General features: G+C 41.5%; 1 protein-coding gene across 1 annotated transcript; it reads right to left on the bottom strand.

Moving 5' to 3' along the window:
- Nucleotides 1-243: 243 nt before the first annotated feature.
- Nucleotides 244-16,080, bottom strand: LOC306638386 (olfactory receptor 5A1-like; the record flags this gene model as incomplete). The annotated part of the gene is given in 6 exon segments (XM_079101691.1): nt 244-326; nt 4,944-5,111; nt 11,418-11,657; nt 14,093-14,147; nt 15,149-15,654; nt 15,657-16,080. Coding segments are annotated over 6 exon segments (1,476 nt in total).
- Between the last annotated feature and the right edge of the window lie 5,080 nt (nt 16,081-21,160).

Raw genomic sequence — 21,160 nt, forward strand, 5'->3', positions numbered from 1 at the left:
GTGACCACTTTCATATGCATCACCTTTTCTTTAGAGAGGCTGGGAGAGGGGAGGTGCTTCTCTGTCCTGCACTGTCCCTTTTCTTCTTAAATCATCGAGCAACTGCTCATTGTTTAGGCTCGATTTGTGGTCTTGTGTGAATTAAAAGAGATGTGTCAGATTTCCATGACTGTGACAAAATGCCTGAGAAAAACTATTTAAAGAATGGAAGTTGTGTTTGGTTTACAGTTTCGGAGGTTCTAATCACAGTTCCTTGGCCCTGTGTCTTTGGGCCTGAGGCAGCACAGTACAGTACGGGGAGGGCTCCTCCTCCTCAGCCAGTGTGACTGGGAAGTGAAAGATGAGAGCAAAGGCAAAGGCAGAGGTCCCAGTAAACCCCTGAAGGTCCTGCCCTCAGGGACCCGGTCCTCCCATCCCCTCCCGGACTTCATATCTACCAGTAGCACCACCAGCTGGCGACCAGTTCTTTAACTTATGGACCTTTGGGGACATTTAAGAGCTGAACTATGACAAGAGATATTTAAAATTTGATAATTCTTAAAAAAAAGCCATAGAAATGCTATGATTTTTATACAGAAGACTGAGATCCTTGCTTAACTAAAATGCTTTTTAAAATCCTCTGATAATGCATTTTGTATTATACTGCTGAGGACTCATGAAAGCAGAAGTGGCATTTTTCCAAAATAAATTGGAAATAGTTTCCTTCCCAAACTCTTTTGATTGTCACTTAAACAGATTTTAAAAATTTATTCTTGACCTTTAAAAATCATTCACTGGATTTATGATCATTTCTCAAACATTTTAGAAATGAACTTAATACCTCTCTACCCTGGCCTGAAACATAATATCACAATAAATAGTTTTGATGTATTTTGGTGTGGCGGAAGCAGGTTTGCCCCCCTGAAAATTATGTAACAAGTATTCCTGGGCAATTCACATGAAGATTCTCAATATTAAGGCATTTTGCCTCTTGGGGAGCTGGCCGGCCCCAAAGGATTCTCAATTTTAAGGTACATAATTTGGACTTTGGATCCCCTCTTATTCTACGTTAAATTGTCACAGCGTATGTAATAAACAGGCCAAACTTTCTTTTAGAATGGTGCTGGGATCGAACCCAGGGCCTTGTGCATGGGAGGCAAGCCCTCTATGAACCAAGCTACATCCCCAGCCCATGTGTCCAGCTTAACGTGCTCATTATAAAGGAGAACAATGAGTGCTCTGAACTGTGAGTTGAGCACTCCATCAGGCACACGGTAATTCTTCTGCAATCAGTGGCTGTTGTTTTTATCATCGACTGCTTGCCAGCAATCATGGATGACCGCTGTACCTGTGGACAGGGGTGCCAGGGCTGCGAGATTTCTTTCTTTCTTTGGAATTCCTGAGCCCGATCAGCCTGTGGACGGGTAGGTGTAGATTAGACCCACTGCCCACACAGGTCAACCAGCTAGGGCGGTGAAGGTATAAACCACATACCCCATTTTCTATTTAGTTCCCTTGACTTTCGGTGCACGAGGAAAAGGGACAACCAGGGTCAAACTGCCACGGGTCTGGCTGTAAAGTTAAAATGGATATTTTATTTCTAAGTTGCAATATGTACACACACACACATGCACATACACACGACTCACACATAGTCACATGCACACACACCAGTAAAGACGATCAGCCAGTCAGAGCTCACTAGCGGGTTCTCGATGGATACTAGGTATTGTCTATCCTCCAAGCCCAAAGTGTCCTTCCTTGAGATGGAAAATCCAATCAGTGAGAGCAGCCACGAAAATTTTGCAAAAGATGGATAATTAGAAAGGTCCCGCACTTCTGACGTTAAGCAGTACTATTAACATTGATGATCAATTATTCCTGCAAAAGGAGATGGGCAACAAAAGAACAAGTAGCCATTTCAGAGCTAAATTCAAGTAGTGGTAAGAATTTAACATGTGATAAAGTTAGTATTTTAAATCAATAGTGAAAAGATAAACTCATAGTCTATGGGCTCTACGGTCATGTATAATTAATTAAAAAAATAAAGACAAAAACTTGTCTGTGAGACCTGACTCAGGGTAAAAAGGGTTAGAGGAATAAATAGAGATGCTTTTGGATAATCTTGGGATGGAAAAGGCGTGTCTGAATCATAGAACCAAAACAGATTAAGAGAAAACATGTGGTTAGTTTAATCTTGGTTATGACAGAAACCCCACTTATACCAGACAGACACAGCTGAAACACAGCTGCGGACTGGTAAAATAGCCATGGAATATAAAAGACAATATAGGAAAGCCGGAGACAGAGAAGATGACCAAGGAACAGCCCTCACACACTCAGGAGTGTGCAGAACGCTCTGCTTCTCTGGGGGAAGACCTGCTTACGTCGTCTCTCTCGTGTTGTCTGTCTGTGTCTCTGTCTCACACACACACACACCCACACACCCACACACACACTATGTTAACCACACACAATGCCACACGTTAAAAGCCAAACATTCAAAGTAGTAAGTGGTATAATTTTGATATTTTTCTTCAGACTTATTTGTATTTTCTCCAGCTCTTGTGGTTGTGATATTAAGTTATTAAGGTTCATAAGTCATTAAAAGCATAGAAAGAGAGAGAAAGCGAGAGTGAGAGCAAGGGAGAGAGAGAATACATACTTTTCTGACATTTACTTATTGGCTGTGTAATCTTTGGCAGGTTATTAACCTCTCTGTTCCTCAGTTGCCTCATATACAAATAGAGATAATGCTACTTACCACTTTACAGGATTGTTCCAGGAACCCAATGACATAAACACCTTTACACAATAAGGACTCAATAAATGTTATGAATTATCATTCCCCAGCATTACTTGTCTCTTTTTACAGCATTACTTGTCTCTGTAAAAAGAGGAAAAGGGAAGACTTAATAATAATATTAAAGTATTAAGGAGCTCTTGATGAAACAATTTCCTTAATTAGATGGTCTCTAAGCCTAGACTCAAGAATACTGTTAAAAAATTATTCTATTAGACAAAGGGGAATGAAGGGAAGGGACCAGGGATGGGAATAGGAAAGGAGAATGAATCAGACATCACTTTCCTATCTTGGTGTACGAGTACAAGACCAGTGTAACTCTACATCATGTACGACCACAAGAGCAGGATCCTGATTAGAATAAGTTACACTCCATGTTTGTATAATATGTCAAAATACGTTCTACTTTCATGTATGTCTAAAAAGAACAACAACAACAACAAAAGAAATCATTCCACCTATTTCTCTCTTGTATGACTGTGTGATCTCTACCAAGCTGAATTGCAAATTCCTGCTGTTACTTTTATGTCCAACTACCACCCAGTACCCCAGAGCAGGTAGTGCTGACCAGACACAGCACACAGACTAGTGATGTTCCGCTATTCAACACTAAGCATGTGAATGCTAGCACTTGCATAACTCAGTAAATATGTGTTGAAGTCATTAACAAGCAGTTCTTTGACCCAGCTTTGAATGTGAAACTAAGATTCTTGCCTTTGTTTAATTTTCTTTAGGAGCTTACAAACTTGGAAATCTTTCTCTTTACTCTTAGAAGAGAGTGCTGCCAATTAACTTCTTAGTTCACTCAGTATGAGTTAGATTTCCTAAGAATATTTTAAAATTATAAATTCTCACAGACATCATGCCCCAATATAATCAGTGAGTTCAATGAAAATCCATCACCTGGCACTGAATTTCTGCCCTTTTATATTGCATTCTGGTGACACAGGAAGCCACGCTTGAGTGACTTCTGTGTCATCCACCATTCCTAGAAGACAGTGAGAAAATGGGGGTTGTTTTTCTCATTCATGATAAAATTTATCACAACAATTTAACTTGTTAAAATTTTGTAAGCTGAAGGAAAAGGGGAAAAAACACCTCTGAATATACTCACTTTTTTGGATAAAAGTTTTGCAGGTGTTCACCATCTTCCAAGACAACTAGAGAAGAAAAGCTGACTGATGTAAATTCGGGTTACAGATTTCACTAGGTGGATATAGCTAATCAAGACCCTTTCCACTTCTGACCTAATTAGGGACATGCTCAGTTTAATGAGATGTGCTAGGCATAAAATTAGTTAAAATCAGATATTTTGCTGAATGAGAAAAAATATAAGTAAAAGAAGGCTAAGGAGGACATTTAGCTCAATATGGCCTGTGTCTGGAAGGGGCATGTCTGACATCTCTGTGGCCCCAGCTTGTGTCTCCAGCCCTCACGGTCAACAAAGGTGACAAGGGAGAACTAGCTGAAGCTTTCAAAAGGTCTAAAGGAATTGAGATGCATACTGTGTGCTGTCATTGAGACTCAGTGACAAGTCATGAGTCCAAGCTGTGCACGTCAATGAAGTTAAATTATTAATCATGATAATTAATTATTATTAATTCAAAATTAATAATAATTGAATTAATAATAATTATTATTAATTCAAGAAGATAATCCCCATGAGCTCAAATTACATTAAAGGAGTTCTGGGGGTGAAGAAAATCAGGAAATCTAGGCAGGTGTGTTTTCATCTCAGGAAGTTCCCCTGAAACTTATAAAGTATTCTTTTTGTTCCAAATCTCAATTTCTGATTTAAAATCTGTTGGGCTTTATAGATGTCATCTCGTTTGACTCCATGAGCCCCATTGTACCAGTGAGAAAGCAGAAAGGAACAGAGTTCAAGGTCACATTCTTAAGAATTCAACACCCACCCCTGACCCCAGAGGAACACCTGAAATTTTAGGTTTGGGATTATTCTTTTCATTGAAGGGCAGAGGATCGGGAAAAGGAGAAAGAACCTTAAGTGCAGGACGTGGGTGTGAGGGAGAAGGGGGAGGGGGGGTGGGGGAGACTGACTTCCATAAACCTGGCTCCATGGGGGTCCTACTGTAAAACCACGCGGATCTCGCTGGAGATAGCTCTGAGTCTTGCCCTCTGACCTTGACCCAGATCTTCTGACCTTGATCCAGATCCCCCAACAGAGGAGAGTTGTTGTCAGAAGTTGAAACTGCCTGTTTCTTTTCCAAAGATGTTTCTGAGTGGGCCTGCGGCACTCCTTGCTGGGTGCCGTGGACCGTGAAGCTGGCCGTGCACTCACAGCCATTGTGGCGGCCACACTGGGGATTCTCTTAAATGTGCCACCAAGAGCAGAGGTGAGAGGAGAGAAGCCAATTAGGGGGAAACTTCAGGGACTCCCTCTCGGGTCGGGGTTGCTCTGGAGTTTCTGTCCCTGCTGATTTCATGCCCTGCGTTGCCAAGTGGATGGACTCCCTACTTCCCTGTGGCCCTATTGCAGCCTCAGAATTGTGATTTTTTAAACTGACCTTGAGTCATTTGGGCTGGAAAGGACATAGGTGTTTTTTAGTCTCAATGAATGGGTGAAGGATACGAGGTCTGAGATGTTAAGGGACTTTCCCAAGATGGCACAACTGGTAAGATAGCTTGATAAGCGTAGATTCCACGTGCACACACTTCCTGCTTACGATGCACGTTTATTTTATACATTTTCGCAGGTATCTGATATGACTCAATTATCACAGCGGTCCCGAGGCAGACACTGCCTGTTTCCTAGGCGTAATCGAGGACATCAAGGCGCTAAGGTATAGACAAATTCATGACAGGGAAGTAAGGGATTCACAAATCCATGGCAGTGTCGTGACACGCTGATCATGACCCTGGTCCCGAGCACCACGTTTTGTGATGGACTCTGGCTCTGCCACTTGGTGGTTGTGCAAATGAAACTCTCTAAGCCTCAGTATTTTCACCTGTAAAATGGGGCTCATGGTCGTAGCCAATTAGTAGAGTAGTTCTCATAGAACAAAAGGAGATCCAGATTTTAAGGCACTCATGAGAGCAGGCGGGCACACCAGGTCTCCCACTTAGTAGTGGAAAGTGAAATTTATATGCTGCGATTTGGGGATCTTTCCAGCACATGATGCTGCGTTTCCAATCACTTACTAAAATCCTTTGTTAAAAATATCTACTTAAGAAGGCAGGGGCTTAATGTGGAGGAAGGGAACCAGGGGCGGGAGAAGGGAAGCTGGAGGGGAGTGAAACTGATCCCATCATGCCACGTGCATGCATGAAGACACCCAGGGAAGCCTCTAGTTTATATAATTGATTTGCACGATAAAAAAAAAAACCTGCTCAAGGGCATTCCTACAAACCTGGGGGCTTTTCTCGGATAAGGTTCTGAGCAGGATGGAGCAGGATGGAGGGGCTCATCTGTTGTTCCTGTTACTAGCAACACAGAGATGTTTGGACAGGTCCCAGTCTTTGATCTACTTCCACCAATCTTGCAGGGAGAAAGGGGTTGGTCGGGGCAACATGTTAGTGGTTTAGTTCTTGTGATTCTGTTAGTACTTGTACCTATGTTATCCGGATAAGGACAGCAGCAGTTTACTGCTTCAAGCTGAATATTTTCTTTTTTTAATATTTGTATTTCATGTATTCAATACACAACATGATAGTATGAGATGTCTATTATATTAAAATAGTTACTATATAGTAAAGCAAATTAACGCATCCTTCATCTCATAGTTACTGGTTTGTTTCTGTGACAAGAGTAGCTAAAATTTCATTTAACAGAAAAAAAGGACAGACACACTGAATAATTTATTGCATAGTTTTAAAGAATTGCACCAAGCATATAAAGTTTGGGCACAATGGTCAATAACAGGAAATATCCTGGCCAGTTCCACATACTTTGAAGGAGTCTGGATGTTGGTTGCTCACTTGGTGAAGAGCATGGCAGGCCTTTATATGACCAATGGTCTGTCTTTAAGATGGGGACAGCTTCTCCCCTGCCAGTCTAACACAGGAAAAGAAAAAGAATACCCCATGTGATGTAATTACTGCATGAAGTACAAAGTGGTGTGTAGTCACTAATGTAATGTGCATGAAATTCAGTCCATTAACTGTGGTTCAAAGAAGTATCTCTTCAAAAGTTTTTTTTTTTAATTCAATTTTTTTAATTTGTTTTTTTTAGATACACAAGACAGTAGAGTATATTTTGACATATGTATGTACAGGGAGGATAACCTATTCTAATTGGGATCCTATTCTTTGGTTTTACATGGTGTGGAGTTACCCTGGTCGTGTATTCACATGCAAGGATAGGAACGTTATAACCCGTCCATTCTATTGTCTTTCCTATTCCTTTCTCCCCTCCCTTTCATTCATTCCCCTTTGTCTAATCCAGTGGACTACTACTCTTTCCCTCCCCACCCTCTCTTATTGTGAATTAGCATTCACATATCACAGAGAACATTTGGCCTTTGGTATTTTGGGACTGGCTCATTTAATTTAGCATGATATTCTTCAGTTCCATTCAACTTCTGGCAAATGTCATAATTCATTCTTCTTTATGGCAGAGTAATATTTCATTATGTACATACACCACATTTCTTTATCCATTCATCTGTAGAAGGCCCCCAGGTTGGTTCCTTATTTTGGCTATTGCTATAAACACTGATGTAGCTGCATCACTATAGTATGCTGATTTTAAGTCCTTTGGGTATATGTGGAGTAGTGGAATAACTGGGTCAAATGGTGGTTCCATTGCAAGTTTTCCAAGGAATCTCCATACTGCTTTCCAAAAGTTTTTTAAAAAAATTATTTTAGTTGAAAAAAAAAATAAAAAGAAAAAAATCATTTTAGTTGGACTCAGTCCAACTAGTAGTCCAATTAGTAGTTTGGTTGGTCTACTCCTCCCTGCTTAGACTGGAAGACCTGGAATTCCTGGAGTCTCCGGCCCTCTCTCCTTTCCTCCTCTCCTCTCTCCTTCCCTCCTCTCCTTTCTGCATTTCCTCTCTGTCTCACTTGCTCATTCTCTTTCTGGGTCTCTGTTGAAGACCACAGTCATAAAATATTCCTTTTAGGTTTATTTCAACTTTAATAGGCTTAATTTTAAGTTTATACCATGTTTACTTTTCTTTTCTCTGGAATATAAATAAAAATAATAAAGAATTAAAAACAAGTGCATTGGGTTGGGGATGTAGCACAGTGGCAGGATACTTGTCAGCATGCACGGGAGCCTGGGTGTGATCCCCAGTGCCACACAATAAAGAAACGAATCACAGAAATGCAGCCCAGTTTTAAAGTGACATCAGCAGGATGTCTGATAAGAGGATTCCCATGCTCATACCCCCACCAGAAAGAGCCAGAACAATAAATGCGCACAGTTTGACCCTAGTGACTACAGGAGAGAGCCACCGTATAGCATGGGAGGGGCAGAAACCCCAGGGAGCGTGGAGTTCTGGATGGCCGCGCAGACAAGGAAGGACACACCGGCTTTGTCCCACTGCCCCTGTGGGGATCAACGTGCACCTGGAGGGACTTCTCCCTATTGGGGGAGAGTAAATAGGAGGCCCCCAGAGGTCCCCATCGCTGTCATTGACATCTGGACTCAGCTCCTGGTGCGTCCCCCAGTCTTCACAGTCCCTGAGCACCCCTTAGGGAGCGTTCAAAGCGTGGACCACCTCAGAGAAGTGGCCCTCGTTGTGTCCCACCCTCTGTGGCCCAAGCTGCTCCTGTACTGCCTCATTATGAAGCTGGAACCATTGTTCGGGGGGTTGGTCACTGCATCCTTTGATCCCTGCTGACCTGCCATGGTTATACCACAAACACCAGTGTGCCATCCACCAGCAAAGCAGCTGCCCTGGAAACAGGCTGCTTCAGATGTACCCCATCTGCCCCAACCCAGGTGCCCCCTGTAGCCCAGCAACTCAAAACCGAGGCCCAGCAAGTCACCATGTCCCCCACTGCTTCAGCCACCACAGAGCCCTGCCCCTGGGATTCTGAGTCCAACTCAGCAGAGCAGCCAGGTCCTGTTGACTCGGCCAATATGCTGCCCTGTCCACCAGGAACCTAAGTCCCAGCCTAGAGCAGCCCTAAATCCATAGCCTCAGCCAAGTGTTACTCCTTAGGAATCTGATCTGTAGTCCAGCGGAGCAACCGTATTCCTAGCAACTGAGTTCACTCGGTGCCCCATCTTTTAGGACTCCATATGCCATGCCAGAAATACAGCTGTACCTGAGCCAAGTCAATGACCCATCTTCTCCAGGGACTAGGGACCCTGCCCACTGATGCAGTCACATGCTTAGCTTGCAGGAACCCAGACCTATGGCCAAGGGGAGCAATGGTGAACTCAGAGCCAAGGACCAACCTTAACCTCAAGCACCAAACCTGCTAGGGTGCTGTCTCCACCAAACCAAGGAAATACAAGCTTGGCTGAACCGTTCCGTCTTCCCCTCTGGACATAACAGCAATGCCTCCCTGAGTCTGAACTGGCTTTCTGAAGTCTGAGATCCTCAGGCATCTCTCCACCCTGGGGAGTAGACCATTGTTCCACCACTCTACACCTGCTTCAGAACAAGCCATCAGTGAGCTCCATTATTCCTGGGTTCTTGCTGCTGACGCTCTTATCCTTTCACATCCTGGGCCACTAAGATGTCCATGATTTCAAAGTCTGGAGTCAGCACTATGCAATATGCAGTGCGCAAGTTAGCACTGTATCCTGCTGGCTCCAGGACTCAGATTGCAGTTGTGCCCATGTCCCAGGAACGGAGCCTCCAACATACATCTTCATCCCTAGAGTCATGCCATTGTCGACCCATAATCCCCAGGGTCAGTATCACAGCTCTGCCCTTGCTTTCTGGCCCCAAAGCTACTGGGGAGTGCCCCTAATCACAGTGCCTGCATTTGAGGGAATAAAGCTGAGCTCATGTCACAGGTATCTAAGTACTTTAGCAAAATCTGACCATGTGACACCAAATCTGCAGTACATGAATTCTCTGACAACTGACCTCAAAGAAAAGGAAATTCATGGATTGCCTGAAAAGGAATTAAAAATACTGATTATTTGGAAACGAGTAAGCTGCACATGAACACAGGGAGGCAATTCACTGAGAGTTTAAAAAAGAGAAATTCAACAAAATATAGCATAAAAGAGAAACTAAATTCATGGTGTTGAAAAATTTAATAAATGAAATAAAGTATAATAGCTTGAAAGCAGTGTATCTCAAGCAGTTGAACGTACTGTACTGGAAGACAACCCAGTCAGATAAAAATATGAGACAAACAATGAAAAAGAACAAAGACAAGTTGCAGGACTTATGGGACGCCACTGATTGAATACATTTTCATATTATGGTAGGTCCAAGTGAAAAAGGTACAGAAATATTATTTAATGAAATAGTTACGGAAAACACCCTGTATCTTGGAAGAGATAAGGGCATCCAAATCCCCATAGCTCAAAGGTCTTCAAACATGTTTAGCCCAACTAGTTCTTCACCAAGGCACACTGAGAGCCAACTGTGAAAGTCAAAGGCAAAGAGCGAATCCTAAAAATAGCAAGAGAAAAGTGTCAAGCGACCCAGAAGTGAATCCCCACAGCAGTAGCCATGGATTGCTCAGCAAATCCTGTTGGTCAAGAGAGAATGCAGTGATCCACCCCACGTGCTGCCAGCCCAGAATAGGATGCTCAGTGAAGCTGTCCTTCAGCAATGAAGGAAAATATCTTCAAAAGCTGAGGAAAATTATCACCAATTGACTTATTTCACAAGAAATGCAGAAGGGAGTTTTTCAGCTGGACACAAAAGAATAGGCAGTACTACTGTGAAAACATAGAACACCTGAATATCCCTAGTACAGGTAAATACAAAGTCTAATTCAAAATACCCCATTTCTCCAACTGTGGTGTGTATATCTTTAGATCTCTAGTAAGAAGGGTTGAAGTCAAAATGACCAAAAATAACTATAGCAACATTCAGTTGTGAAGGAATAGTATAGTATAGAAATATGTAAGTTGTGGCAAGACAAACAAACTTGAGTAGGAAGGTAAAATCTAGGGTATCTGTATGTAACAAGTTGCAATAAGCTTAAAATTGTCTACTATGACCATAAGATCTTTTTTTTTTTTTTTTAGATCATAAGATTCTTCATGTAAGCTCAATAGAAACCATCAAACAAAAACTATAGCAGATTCATCAACAAGAAAAAGAAACGAATCTAGTCTCAACAGTTCAGAAAATACAAAGGCAGACAAGAGTGTAATCGAGTAAGAAAGGAACAAAGAAATGACCAGAAAACAATTTGCAAATGACAGGAGTCTGCTCTATTATCAATGATAACATTGAATAGAAATGGATGAACACTCTAATCAACAACATAATCAACTACATGTGGCCTACAAAAGATCCATCGTAGCTCCAAGGACACACAGAGGCTGAAAACGAAGGAATAGAAGACGCTGTTCCATGTAAACAGTACCCAGAGGACAGCAAGGATGGCTTCCAGCCCAAAACTGCCCAGAGAGACAAAGAATATTAATATTAATTACAAAGTATTAATAGACACGAGGGGAGAAACAGGTGGCAGTACAATAAGAGGAGGAGGCTGTGACCACTCGCTTTCTGTAATAGAGCAGTGAGACCGAAAGTCAATGCGGAAAATCTGGACTTGAACGGTAGGGTGGACTGCGTGCAGCGGGCGGCCACACGCAGAGCACTCTGTCCAATGGCAGCAGAACCTGCGTTCTCCTCTAGCACGTGGGCAACGCTCTCCAGGATGGCCCACATGTCACGTTGCAAGATGGGTCTGAATGAATTCAGGAGGACTAAAATCATATCCCGTGTCATTTCCAGTCGCAGCAATGTGAAACTGGAATTCCACTCTGCAGAAGCAGTTTTGGAAAATTCACAAGCATGTGAAAATCAAACAACCTGCTCTTGAAAAAGCAATACATCCAAAAGCAATTAAAATGCGAAATTAAAGAAAAAAAAAAAAAAAACAAACCTTTGAGACAAATGACCGGGGAAACACAATGTAACAAAACGTGTGGGATGCAGGAAAACTTGTTCCTTAGAAGTTTGTAGCAATAAGTGTTGCCTGGAAAAGAAGAAAGGTCCCCCATAAGTTGCCTGACCATATGCCTCAAGGAACTGGAAATTAAAAAAAAAGATAATCTAAACTCCAAATTAACACAGGGGAGAAAATAATAAAGTTCAGAACAGAAAGGAATCAAATAGACGAGGCAGAAAAACCATAGGAGAAAATCAATAGAACCAAGAGTTGGTCTTTGAGAAAACAAAATTAGCATGGCCCTCACTAGACTAAGAAAAATACAGAGAAAAGTCAAACAAATACAAGCAGAAAAGAAGGCAGAGATACTACAAAGCACCTCAGAAGTAAAAGGGATCACAGCACTGGTGGGAAGAATTTCACTCTAGAGGAAGTGGAAAAAATGCTAGAAAAATGAAACCTACCAAGATAGAATCAGGAAGAAATGGGAAGTTTGAACAGTCCTATTTTAAAAAAGAAAGAAAAGGAAATCAAAGCAGTCATGAAAAATCTTTCAACAAAAAAAGTCTAGAAGCAGATGGCTTCACAGCCTAATTTTACCATTTGATGCAGAATTATTACAGATATTTCTCAAACTCTTCCAAAAAATATAAAAATAGTGCAAAAAAAAAATAATGAGGTCAGTATCACCTTGTTAACTAAGCTAGACAAAAACACCACAACAAAATTACAGGTTAATATCGCCCATGAAAACTGATGCAAGAATCCCCAATAAAATACTAGCGAACTTAATTCAATGGCACATCAGAAAGATCATGATCATGTGGGATCTATCTCTGGCATAAAAGGCTAGTTTAACATATGCAAATCAATCAATGTTATACCTCAGTGTCACATAATGAAAGATTAAAACCACATCATCATCTCAGTAGAACATTCAATGTCCTTTCTTGGTAAAATTGTGAGTAGTTTGGTATAAAAGGAAAGTTCTTCAACATAATATAAGACTTATAAAAACCTCACAGCCAACATCACAATCAGTGGGAGCAACTGATATTTTCCACTAAGATCCAGTATAGGGTAGAGATACCCAGTGTCACCACTTCTGTTCAACTTGGTCCTTGAAGTACTTGCAAAAGCAATCACACAAGAGAAATAGAAAAAAGGCATCCAAATTGGAACTGAAGAAGTGAAATCATCTGTATTTGTAGATGACATGATCACGTATGTTCCACAAAGGACTCTTAGAACTAATAAATGAATTCAGTTAGTAAAAGAAACAAAAGGTTATAAAGTAGACACAAAAGTCAGTAGCATTTTTATACACAAATAACAATCTAGTTCTGAGAAAACAATTTCATTTATAATAGAATAGAAACTTACGAATAAACAATAGAGGAGGTGAAATATTTGTACATGAAAAGTATCAAACATTGATGAAAGAAAGTGACAAGAATACAAATAAATGGAAAGATATCCTATGTTCATGGATCAGAAGAATGAATACTGTAAAAAATGTCCATATTACCCAAAGCAATATAAAGATTCAATTAAATATCTATTAAATTACCAATGCCACTATTCACAGAAATACAAAAAAAAAAAAAAATTAAAACGTGTTGAACCACACATAAAAAAATACTGAGAATGAAAAAGGAGTTGGAGTCATCACACTTATTGACTAAAACTATACTGTAAGCAGAGCACACAACGAACCAGCCATCTAAAGACTAGAAAATATATTTACAAACCATATGTCCAATAAGGAACAATATTCAAAATTTATAAAGAATGCTTAAAGCCTAATAACACAAAACAAATAACATTTAAATATGGGCAAAGGACCCATATCTGAAATCTAAAAATGACCGACTTGTATAGGAAAAGTTGTTCAAGATCACTAATCATCAGGGAAATGCAAGTTAAAAGCTCTATGAGACATTACCTCCCAGAGGTGTGGGTGCTGCCTGTCGTCGAAAGGAGAAGAGATAACAGAAGCTGTCAAGAACGGGGAGGAAATAGAAGCACTTGTACACCATGCACAGGAGTGTAGATTGGTGTGGCCATTTTGGAAAAGAGAAGAGAGTTCCCCAAAGAATTGAAATTAGAGCTACCACATGACCCAGCAGCCCTCTTCTGGAGACATACTCAGAGCAGATAAAATCGCCACCTTGTAAAGTTACCTGTGCTTCCATGTTCAATGAGGCATTATTCACCATGGTCAAGAGATGCAAAGAAGCTAGGTGTTTATCAATGGACAAGAGATGAAGAAATTGTGGTGTACGTCTATGGTGGACCACTACTCACCCTTGAAAAAGGTAATCCTGCCATTTACCACGTTGCAGACCAGGAGCACATTATGCTAAAGCAGACACAGAAAGAAAAATATATCATAATCTCACTTGAATGTAGAAACTTGAAAAAACAGGTAACATATAGAGAAATAAGAAAACAGTGGGAAGTAGGGGAGTCTTAGGAAGTAAGGGAAGGGAAGTGGGAAGTAAGGGAGGGAATGGGGAGATGCAAGTTAAAGGATATAGGTTAGCAGACACATAGAGCAAACAAGTCTAGAAATACAATGTAAAACACAAGGACTATAGTTAATAAAATCATACTCTATTAGGGATTTTTTATAAGTCCCTTGCCTCAAAAGACATGGGTAAAAATGTGAGATAAAAAGTATGCTGATTTGCTTCCCTATAATAACTATTTTAATCTACCTTATTCCATAACATCTGCCGTGAACCTTAAATAGGTACAGTAACTTATTTGGCTAATATAAAGAAATAAAATTGGTGAACAAAACGAGAGGATGTGTGTTTGTCATTCTGGACCTATAACTACCTATCAGCACCTCTGTTCTCAGAAACACAACCACCAGTTAGGGTTTTATCCACCAGGATTCTAGTCACGGAAATTGGCTATTAATCTGGGTTTCAACCGGATGTGGTGGCACATGCCTCTCATCGCACTGACTTGGGAGGCTAAGGCAGGAGGACTGTGAGTTCAAGCCAGCCTCAGCCACTTTGCGAGGCCCCAAGCAAGTTAATGAGACCCTGTCTCAAAATCAAACATAAAAAGGGCTGGGGATTTGGCTCAGTGGTAAAATGCCTCTGAAGCAAATCCTCAGCACCAAAAATGAAAACAACAGCAAAACCCTAAAGAGTGGTTAGTGCTGGCGACAATGTGTCGGACATGGTGGCATCTGAGCACCATGATTCCAGGAAACAAGGAAGCCCGGTTCACACATTCCTCTACGTAGCTACAAAAGATCAAAGGTCTAGCACATATTCTTATTGCCTTCCTCCTCTTGGGGACCATCGTCCCTGCCCACTGTTACTCTTACTGAGATCAAGACAATACTTTCTTTATCACCCTCCTGAGGGCCTCTTTGATCTCCTTGTTCCTCAGACTGTAGATCAGAGGGTTCAGCATGGGGATGAGGATGACACAGAAGACGGACAGCACCTTGTCCTGCTCTGTGGTGTGGCTGGAGCTGTGATGGGCGTACACAGAGAGGGCTGTGCCGTAGAAGAGCGTCACCGTTACCAGGTGGGAGGTGCAGGTGTTGAGGGCCTTGGCACAGCCTTGGAGTGAGGAGATTTTCAGGACGGAGGCGGCAATGAAGCCATAGAACAGGATAAGAAGGAAAGAGCCAAACCCAACAAAAGCTGCTGCCAGAAAGAGAATCAGTTGGCTAATAAAAGGATCAGAGCAAGACAAGGTCATAATCTGAGGAATGTCACAGAAGAAATGTCGAATAATATTTGGCCCACAGTAGTAGAGGTGAAAGCAAAGGGAAGGTTGAACTAAGCTGCTGAGGAAACCACTGCCACAGACCCCAGCCACCATCCTCTGACACAGGCCATGATGGCTGAGTACTGCAAAGGGCTACCAATGGCGACATATCTGTCGTAGGCCATGGCGGCCAAGAGACAGCACTCAGCCACAGCCATCCAGGCCACCACAAGGTACTGAGAGGCACAGGCCAGGAGGGAAATTGTTTCTTCATCTTTTAAGAAGTCTGCGAGCATCCTCGGGACAATGGAAGAAGAAAAGCAGACATCTATGAATGACAGGAAACTGAGAAAAAAGTACATGGGTGTTTGCAGGTGGAAGTCCAACCTGATGAGGATGATAAGACCCAGGTTCCAGGTCAGAGTCACAAGGTAGATCCCCAGGAAGACTGGGAAGAGGATGAGCTGCAGTTCCTTGTCATCTGAGAGCCCCAGGAGGACAAACATGGCCACGGAGGTGTGGTTTCCATCCCCTTCCGTGTATCTGCTGGGTGTCATCTGCTGAGAAAAAGGTGACAGAAGGAGATGGTTGGACCTCCAAAACAGAAAAAAGAAGACTCCGTTCTTTTCAAAGTAATGAAGCTGAATAAATATATGAACTTGAGTCATGAATGTTGAGCATTTCTGCTTTTATAAAGCCTGGAGAAATGTAAGGATAATGTAGGAGATGATGAGAAGTCACACACCGTGAGGCAGCTAAGTGATGGATGTGACAGAATTCGTGTCATTCTAGAAGTCTCCTGAGGAGGTAGGTGAGACAAGGTGGAAAGAACCATTGTGCTCTCCTCCCTGGAGAGGGAGTTATTTTGACATAAACTGTCTAAAACAATAAATCTTGAATTTCTTGACACTTAAAAAACATCCTTTGGATCTCTGGACTCTGTACCCAGCAAGGTACAACCACTTACACCTTTGCATGCAGGGGTTTTGGATTCTCGATACCCAGAAGCTCACTCTGGTTTCTAGGTTAATAACTCAACCTATGAGGGAGCAGCACTGAACTCATGTAAGGGTAGTGAGCTCAGGATTAGGAAACTGAGGCAGCATTTCAAGAAATTCTTTGCCCTTTTTAACATAGGAGCCAGTCTAGGAAAGGTAAGGCACCAGGTCTCCAAGTCAAGTGGTAACTAAATCAAAGAATACTTTTGCAGGGCACACTGTATGCTCTCTTCCAAACGCTATGGGTACCAGGCTGACTAGAGAGTAGAAACTCCCCAAGCCAAACACAATCAAGTTAGGCTCAAGTTAGGAAGAAAACTCGCAGGAGTCCTTGAAAGGCAGAAAATAGCTGTCAAACAGTCTGAGTGGGTGTCTGAAGGTACAAGAGGAAACTTTGGGCATTTACCTTAAGAAAGTCTGTGAGATGTCTGTAATGAATTATCTCTATGAACTGCAACTATTTTTCATAATCTGCCATTGAAAATGTCTTCCTTCTCTCCATTCATTTTCCAGTGTCCTAGTTCCAACAGTGTATAAAAATAGAAAAACTCCAAGGAAATATAAGGCTATGCCCAGAGAAGTAAGAACAATGCGTATTCCCAGAATTAGTTCAGTTATTGTTTCCTGAAATACCATTTTGAGGCGTGTTCAGGAAAACGAGGTGATTAACTGGAAAAGAAGTTCAAGGTGCTTGTCCTTGCTCTGGAAGGGGTAATGGTAGGAGATGGCCAAAGCGTTTACCACCCCAGACTTAGGGGTGATTTGGTCCCTAATGAGACTAAATGGAGAGAGAACCTTGTGGAAAAGTGCAGAAAATTCTCTTCATTGTCTTTTTCATCATCGTCGTCACCAGCAGCTGTGAAGATAAAGTGACCCATTGGATAGCTCGAACACATTCTCATCTTTCCCATCTGTTCGTGAAGACTTGCACGACTTTCTCTCTTTCCCACTGATTCAATATGCAAACTTAGGCCCTGTGTTCTGTTTGCTAAACACAGTACTCACATTCAAAAAATTGCCTCTGTGCTTCTACTACGTGTCTGTCTCTTGACCCCCAGTCAGACCTTTGCTGGGTCTTGCTGTGTTCTCCTTAGTATTGACATACCCATTATTTATATTTCTCTTCTGTGTTCTGTTAGTTCTCTACTCCATTATATCATAAGTTAATTGCCTATTTAACTCATCCATTGAGTTGTAAATTTCAATTATAATATTTTGTTTTCTCTGTGAAGGGTTCCATTCTGTTCTTTTCCCAAATATTCAATTCCAATCATCTCATGTTTTTTTTTTTTTTTTTTCAGGACTGGGGATCAAACTCAGGGTCTTGTGCTTGTGAGGCAAGCACTCTACCAGTTGAGCTATCTCCCCAGCCTCATCTCATGTTTTTTTATCATGCTGTTAAAGGTATCATTTATTGAAACATATTAAAACACTTTAAATTATTATTTAAGGCTTTAAAAATTATCCAACAACTTAAACGTGTTAAATAATTTAAAGTAGGATCTAATAATTTAATTGTATAGTTTTATTAGTCTGATTCTATCTTAATGTTATGGCTGATTCTAATTCAAGGTGCCCTATTTACTTGTGGGTTGAATGAATTTGGATCAGAAGTTCATGTTCTTACGAACTTTATCTTCAGGACTCATTGGGGCTTCAGTTTATTCAATATGTGTTCCTCCAGAAATGGCTGATATTAATTCTCTCAAGTATCTGGGGGGAAATATCAATCTAGACATTTTTTTAAAAAGAAACTATGCTTGTGGTCTTTCAGGGCCACAAGAGTGATAAGATGTGGTCTATATATCTAAATAAGTAGTTGGCTGAGGTTCAGGATTATCAGGGGGACTTTCTTTTTAAACTTTTTATCTATTTCCCAGTCTAAATCTGAGGGCATTGTAGTATCACAAATTTTGTGATGCAGGTTCTTCTCTGGAGATTATCATCTTTAGGGAGTCTCTGCTTTAGTGTCATGGGGTCATCTGGCATCCAACTGCACAGACTAGATTCTTTGGCTGCTCATACACATGTCTATGAAAACCCAGGCCTTAGGCCACTAGGGTTTAGTAGATTCTCCTGGTAGAACGCCCACCCCAGTCTACTGACCTCTGAGGTCTGTGCTTTCTTATCTAAGTCCAGGAATTTATTTGCTTTCTCACTGACTGAACCGTGAAAAAGGCATATTAAATTTATGGATTTTGTGAATGTATAATCCATCATAGTCCCAGAAACATGCATTAAGCAATATTTTTGCAAGTTTTTTTTTTTTAATTTCAGCATAAAATTGGCTAGTTTTTCTAAAAAACTACAAGGTCTTTGATTTGCTTGTTTATGTTTTCTGTCTGCCTTTGGGAACAGGGACAACCTTGCTCCCCGCCTTGAACGTTAGAACTCTAGGTTCTCTGGGCAGTGCACCCCAGGACTTGCAAGAGTGGCCCTTAGTTTTTCCAGCCTTTGGCCACAGAAAATTACATCATTGCCCTCCCTGATTCAGAGGCTTTTGGATTAGAAGCCGAGCTGCCAGTGTGGCTGATCCAGCAGCCTGTGGGTGGCGCACAGTGGGACTTCTCAGCCTGCAGTCACCAGAGCCAATTCTAGTGAATCCCATCTCACATATGTCGCTTTTACTTATACCCCATAGGTTCTGCCTCTCTGGAGAACCCTGACTAATACATCCATTCCTAGCAGCTAGAACTCTCAATCCTGAACTTGCCTTATCTTGACAGTGAGAACTTCATTAAAATTTTCACGATAGGTGCTTCCCTGAGCTCTCACCCTTATCCTTATCCTGACTCTTAGGATAGACATGAAGGACTCAGTCGATAGTATCAGACAGCTTCTTTTATGTGGGCCTTGGGCATTTGGAACCTACTCCCTTAGCAGGGCAGTCACATTCCAGGTGGCCACCTTGGAGTAAGTAAGCTGGCTCGTGCTACCTTCAGGGCCTTGGAGGCCAAGCGGAAATGGCTGGCAAGTGGACCCGTGTGGGTAGGTGTGGCTCATGGAAATGAGACCTTCCTGTTTGCACCTCCCTTCAACACAGTATTTCTGTGCTTCCTGTAAAAATTTAGGTAATTATATTAAAGACTTAATATCAACAATCCTTGTTGGAATTTAGGAATAAAATAAAGGGGTTAAAAAAAAAAAAGGCAGGCTGCAACCTGGAACATAATTTCTGGCTGTGATGGCAATGACAAACTGCAATGTCCTGGAGAACATGCGAGCATTTCTTGCAACCCCTCTGGGGCGTGTTCCTAGTCCTATCAAGGGGAACCTATGAAAATACTGGATTTACGCAATCATGCAGGAAGGGAGCTTGTGTTAGTAGATTGCAATAAAGAAATTGTAACCTCATTCATGTATATGTTGAAAGAACAAATAAAAAAATGGAAAAAAAAAGAAATCATAACCTCAGATCTCATAGTTACTTGAGTCGATTCTCCCAGTGAATTCTGTCTCATACACGTAGAGGTGAGAACCAAGATCTGAGTTACCATTAATGATACTCAATATTTGATTAGAACGATGGATGGTGCAGTAGAATGAATTGGACATAACTTTCCTGTGTTCGTGCATGAAGACGTGACCAGTGTCACTCCACATCATGTGCAACCACAGGTACTGGATCCTAATTAGATGAGTTACACTCCACGTATGTGTAATACGTCAAAACACACTCCTGTCATGTACATCTAAAAAGAACAAATAAAAAAGTAATGTGAATGATGAGTGATATTAAACTATGAATGACCATCAAATAATAGATTACACAGTCATTAGCATCATGGCGATGAAACCTTTTAAATGACTTGGAATGTGACCATAGAAAGAGAATAGTTCCAATTTGTAATGGTAATCCCTACCAAAAACTAGAAAAGTAATCATGGTACTTTTTACTGGACACTAGGAAAGTGATAGTATCACTTACTACGTTCCAAGTGGCTGTTAACTCAACCTTAATCATCAAACCCAAAAAGTTCTAGTTCTGGTTAGAAAGGAAATGTGGAACTTGATATGCATGAAGAACTTGAAGGCATGAGAACCAGGAAAGCATACTGGGTGGAGACCAGGCTCTGGAGCTAGATTGCTTAAGTTTGATGCCTGGCTCTGCCAGCAACTGGGGAGGTGGTCTTGGGCAGACCACTTAATATCCCTCTGTCTCAAGTTTTCACATCTATGAAGTCAACATAAAAATCAGCACCCAACCTTTTAGTACTGAGTTAATACATGTGGAGTGGTCATACTGTCTATGCATTTGAAGCTCTCGGTGGCTGATGATTCTTAATTGGATCTTGAGGGGCCCATATAACGATGCAAAAATGGAACCTGCTGAGAAATTTTCCCACTCCCTTCATCCAACACTCTTGAGAATAATTAGTGGAAAATGTTGTCTTCTACTAATTGCTTCTCTCTTCTCATTGGACCCTCAGGACACCTTTAAGAGACTTCCTGGTTAGAAACATGCCTTTGCTTTCTGCTCTCCCGAGGGCCAAGGGCAAGACTGAGATACGGGACAGAGACAAACCTGCAGTGTTGGCCGGGTGCCCACATTGCTTCCAGGCTGAGACTGTGAAGAACACCTTTGCAAGTGACATTGGCAGGGGCATCAGGATGCTCGTGACATGCACGGGTTTCTGTT

The sequence above is a fragment of the Sciurus vulgaris genome (assembly GCF_902686455.1).
Source record: "Sciurus vulgaris genome assembly, chromosome: 11".
NCBI classification, from domain to species: domain Eukaryota; kingdom Metazoa; phylum Chordata; class Mammalia; order Rodentia; family Sciuridae; genus Sciurus; species Sciurus vulgaris.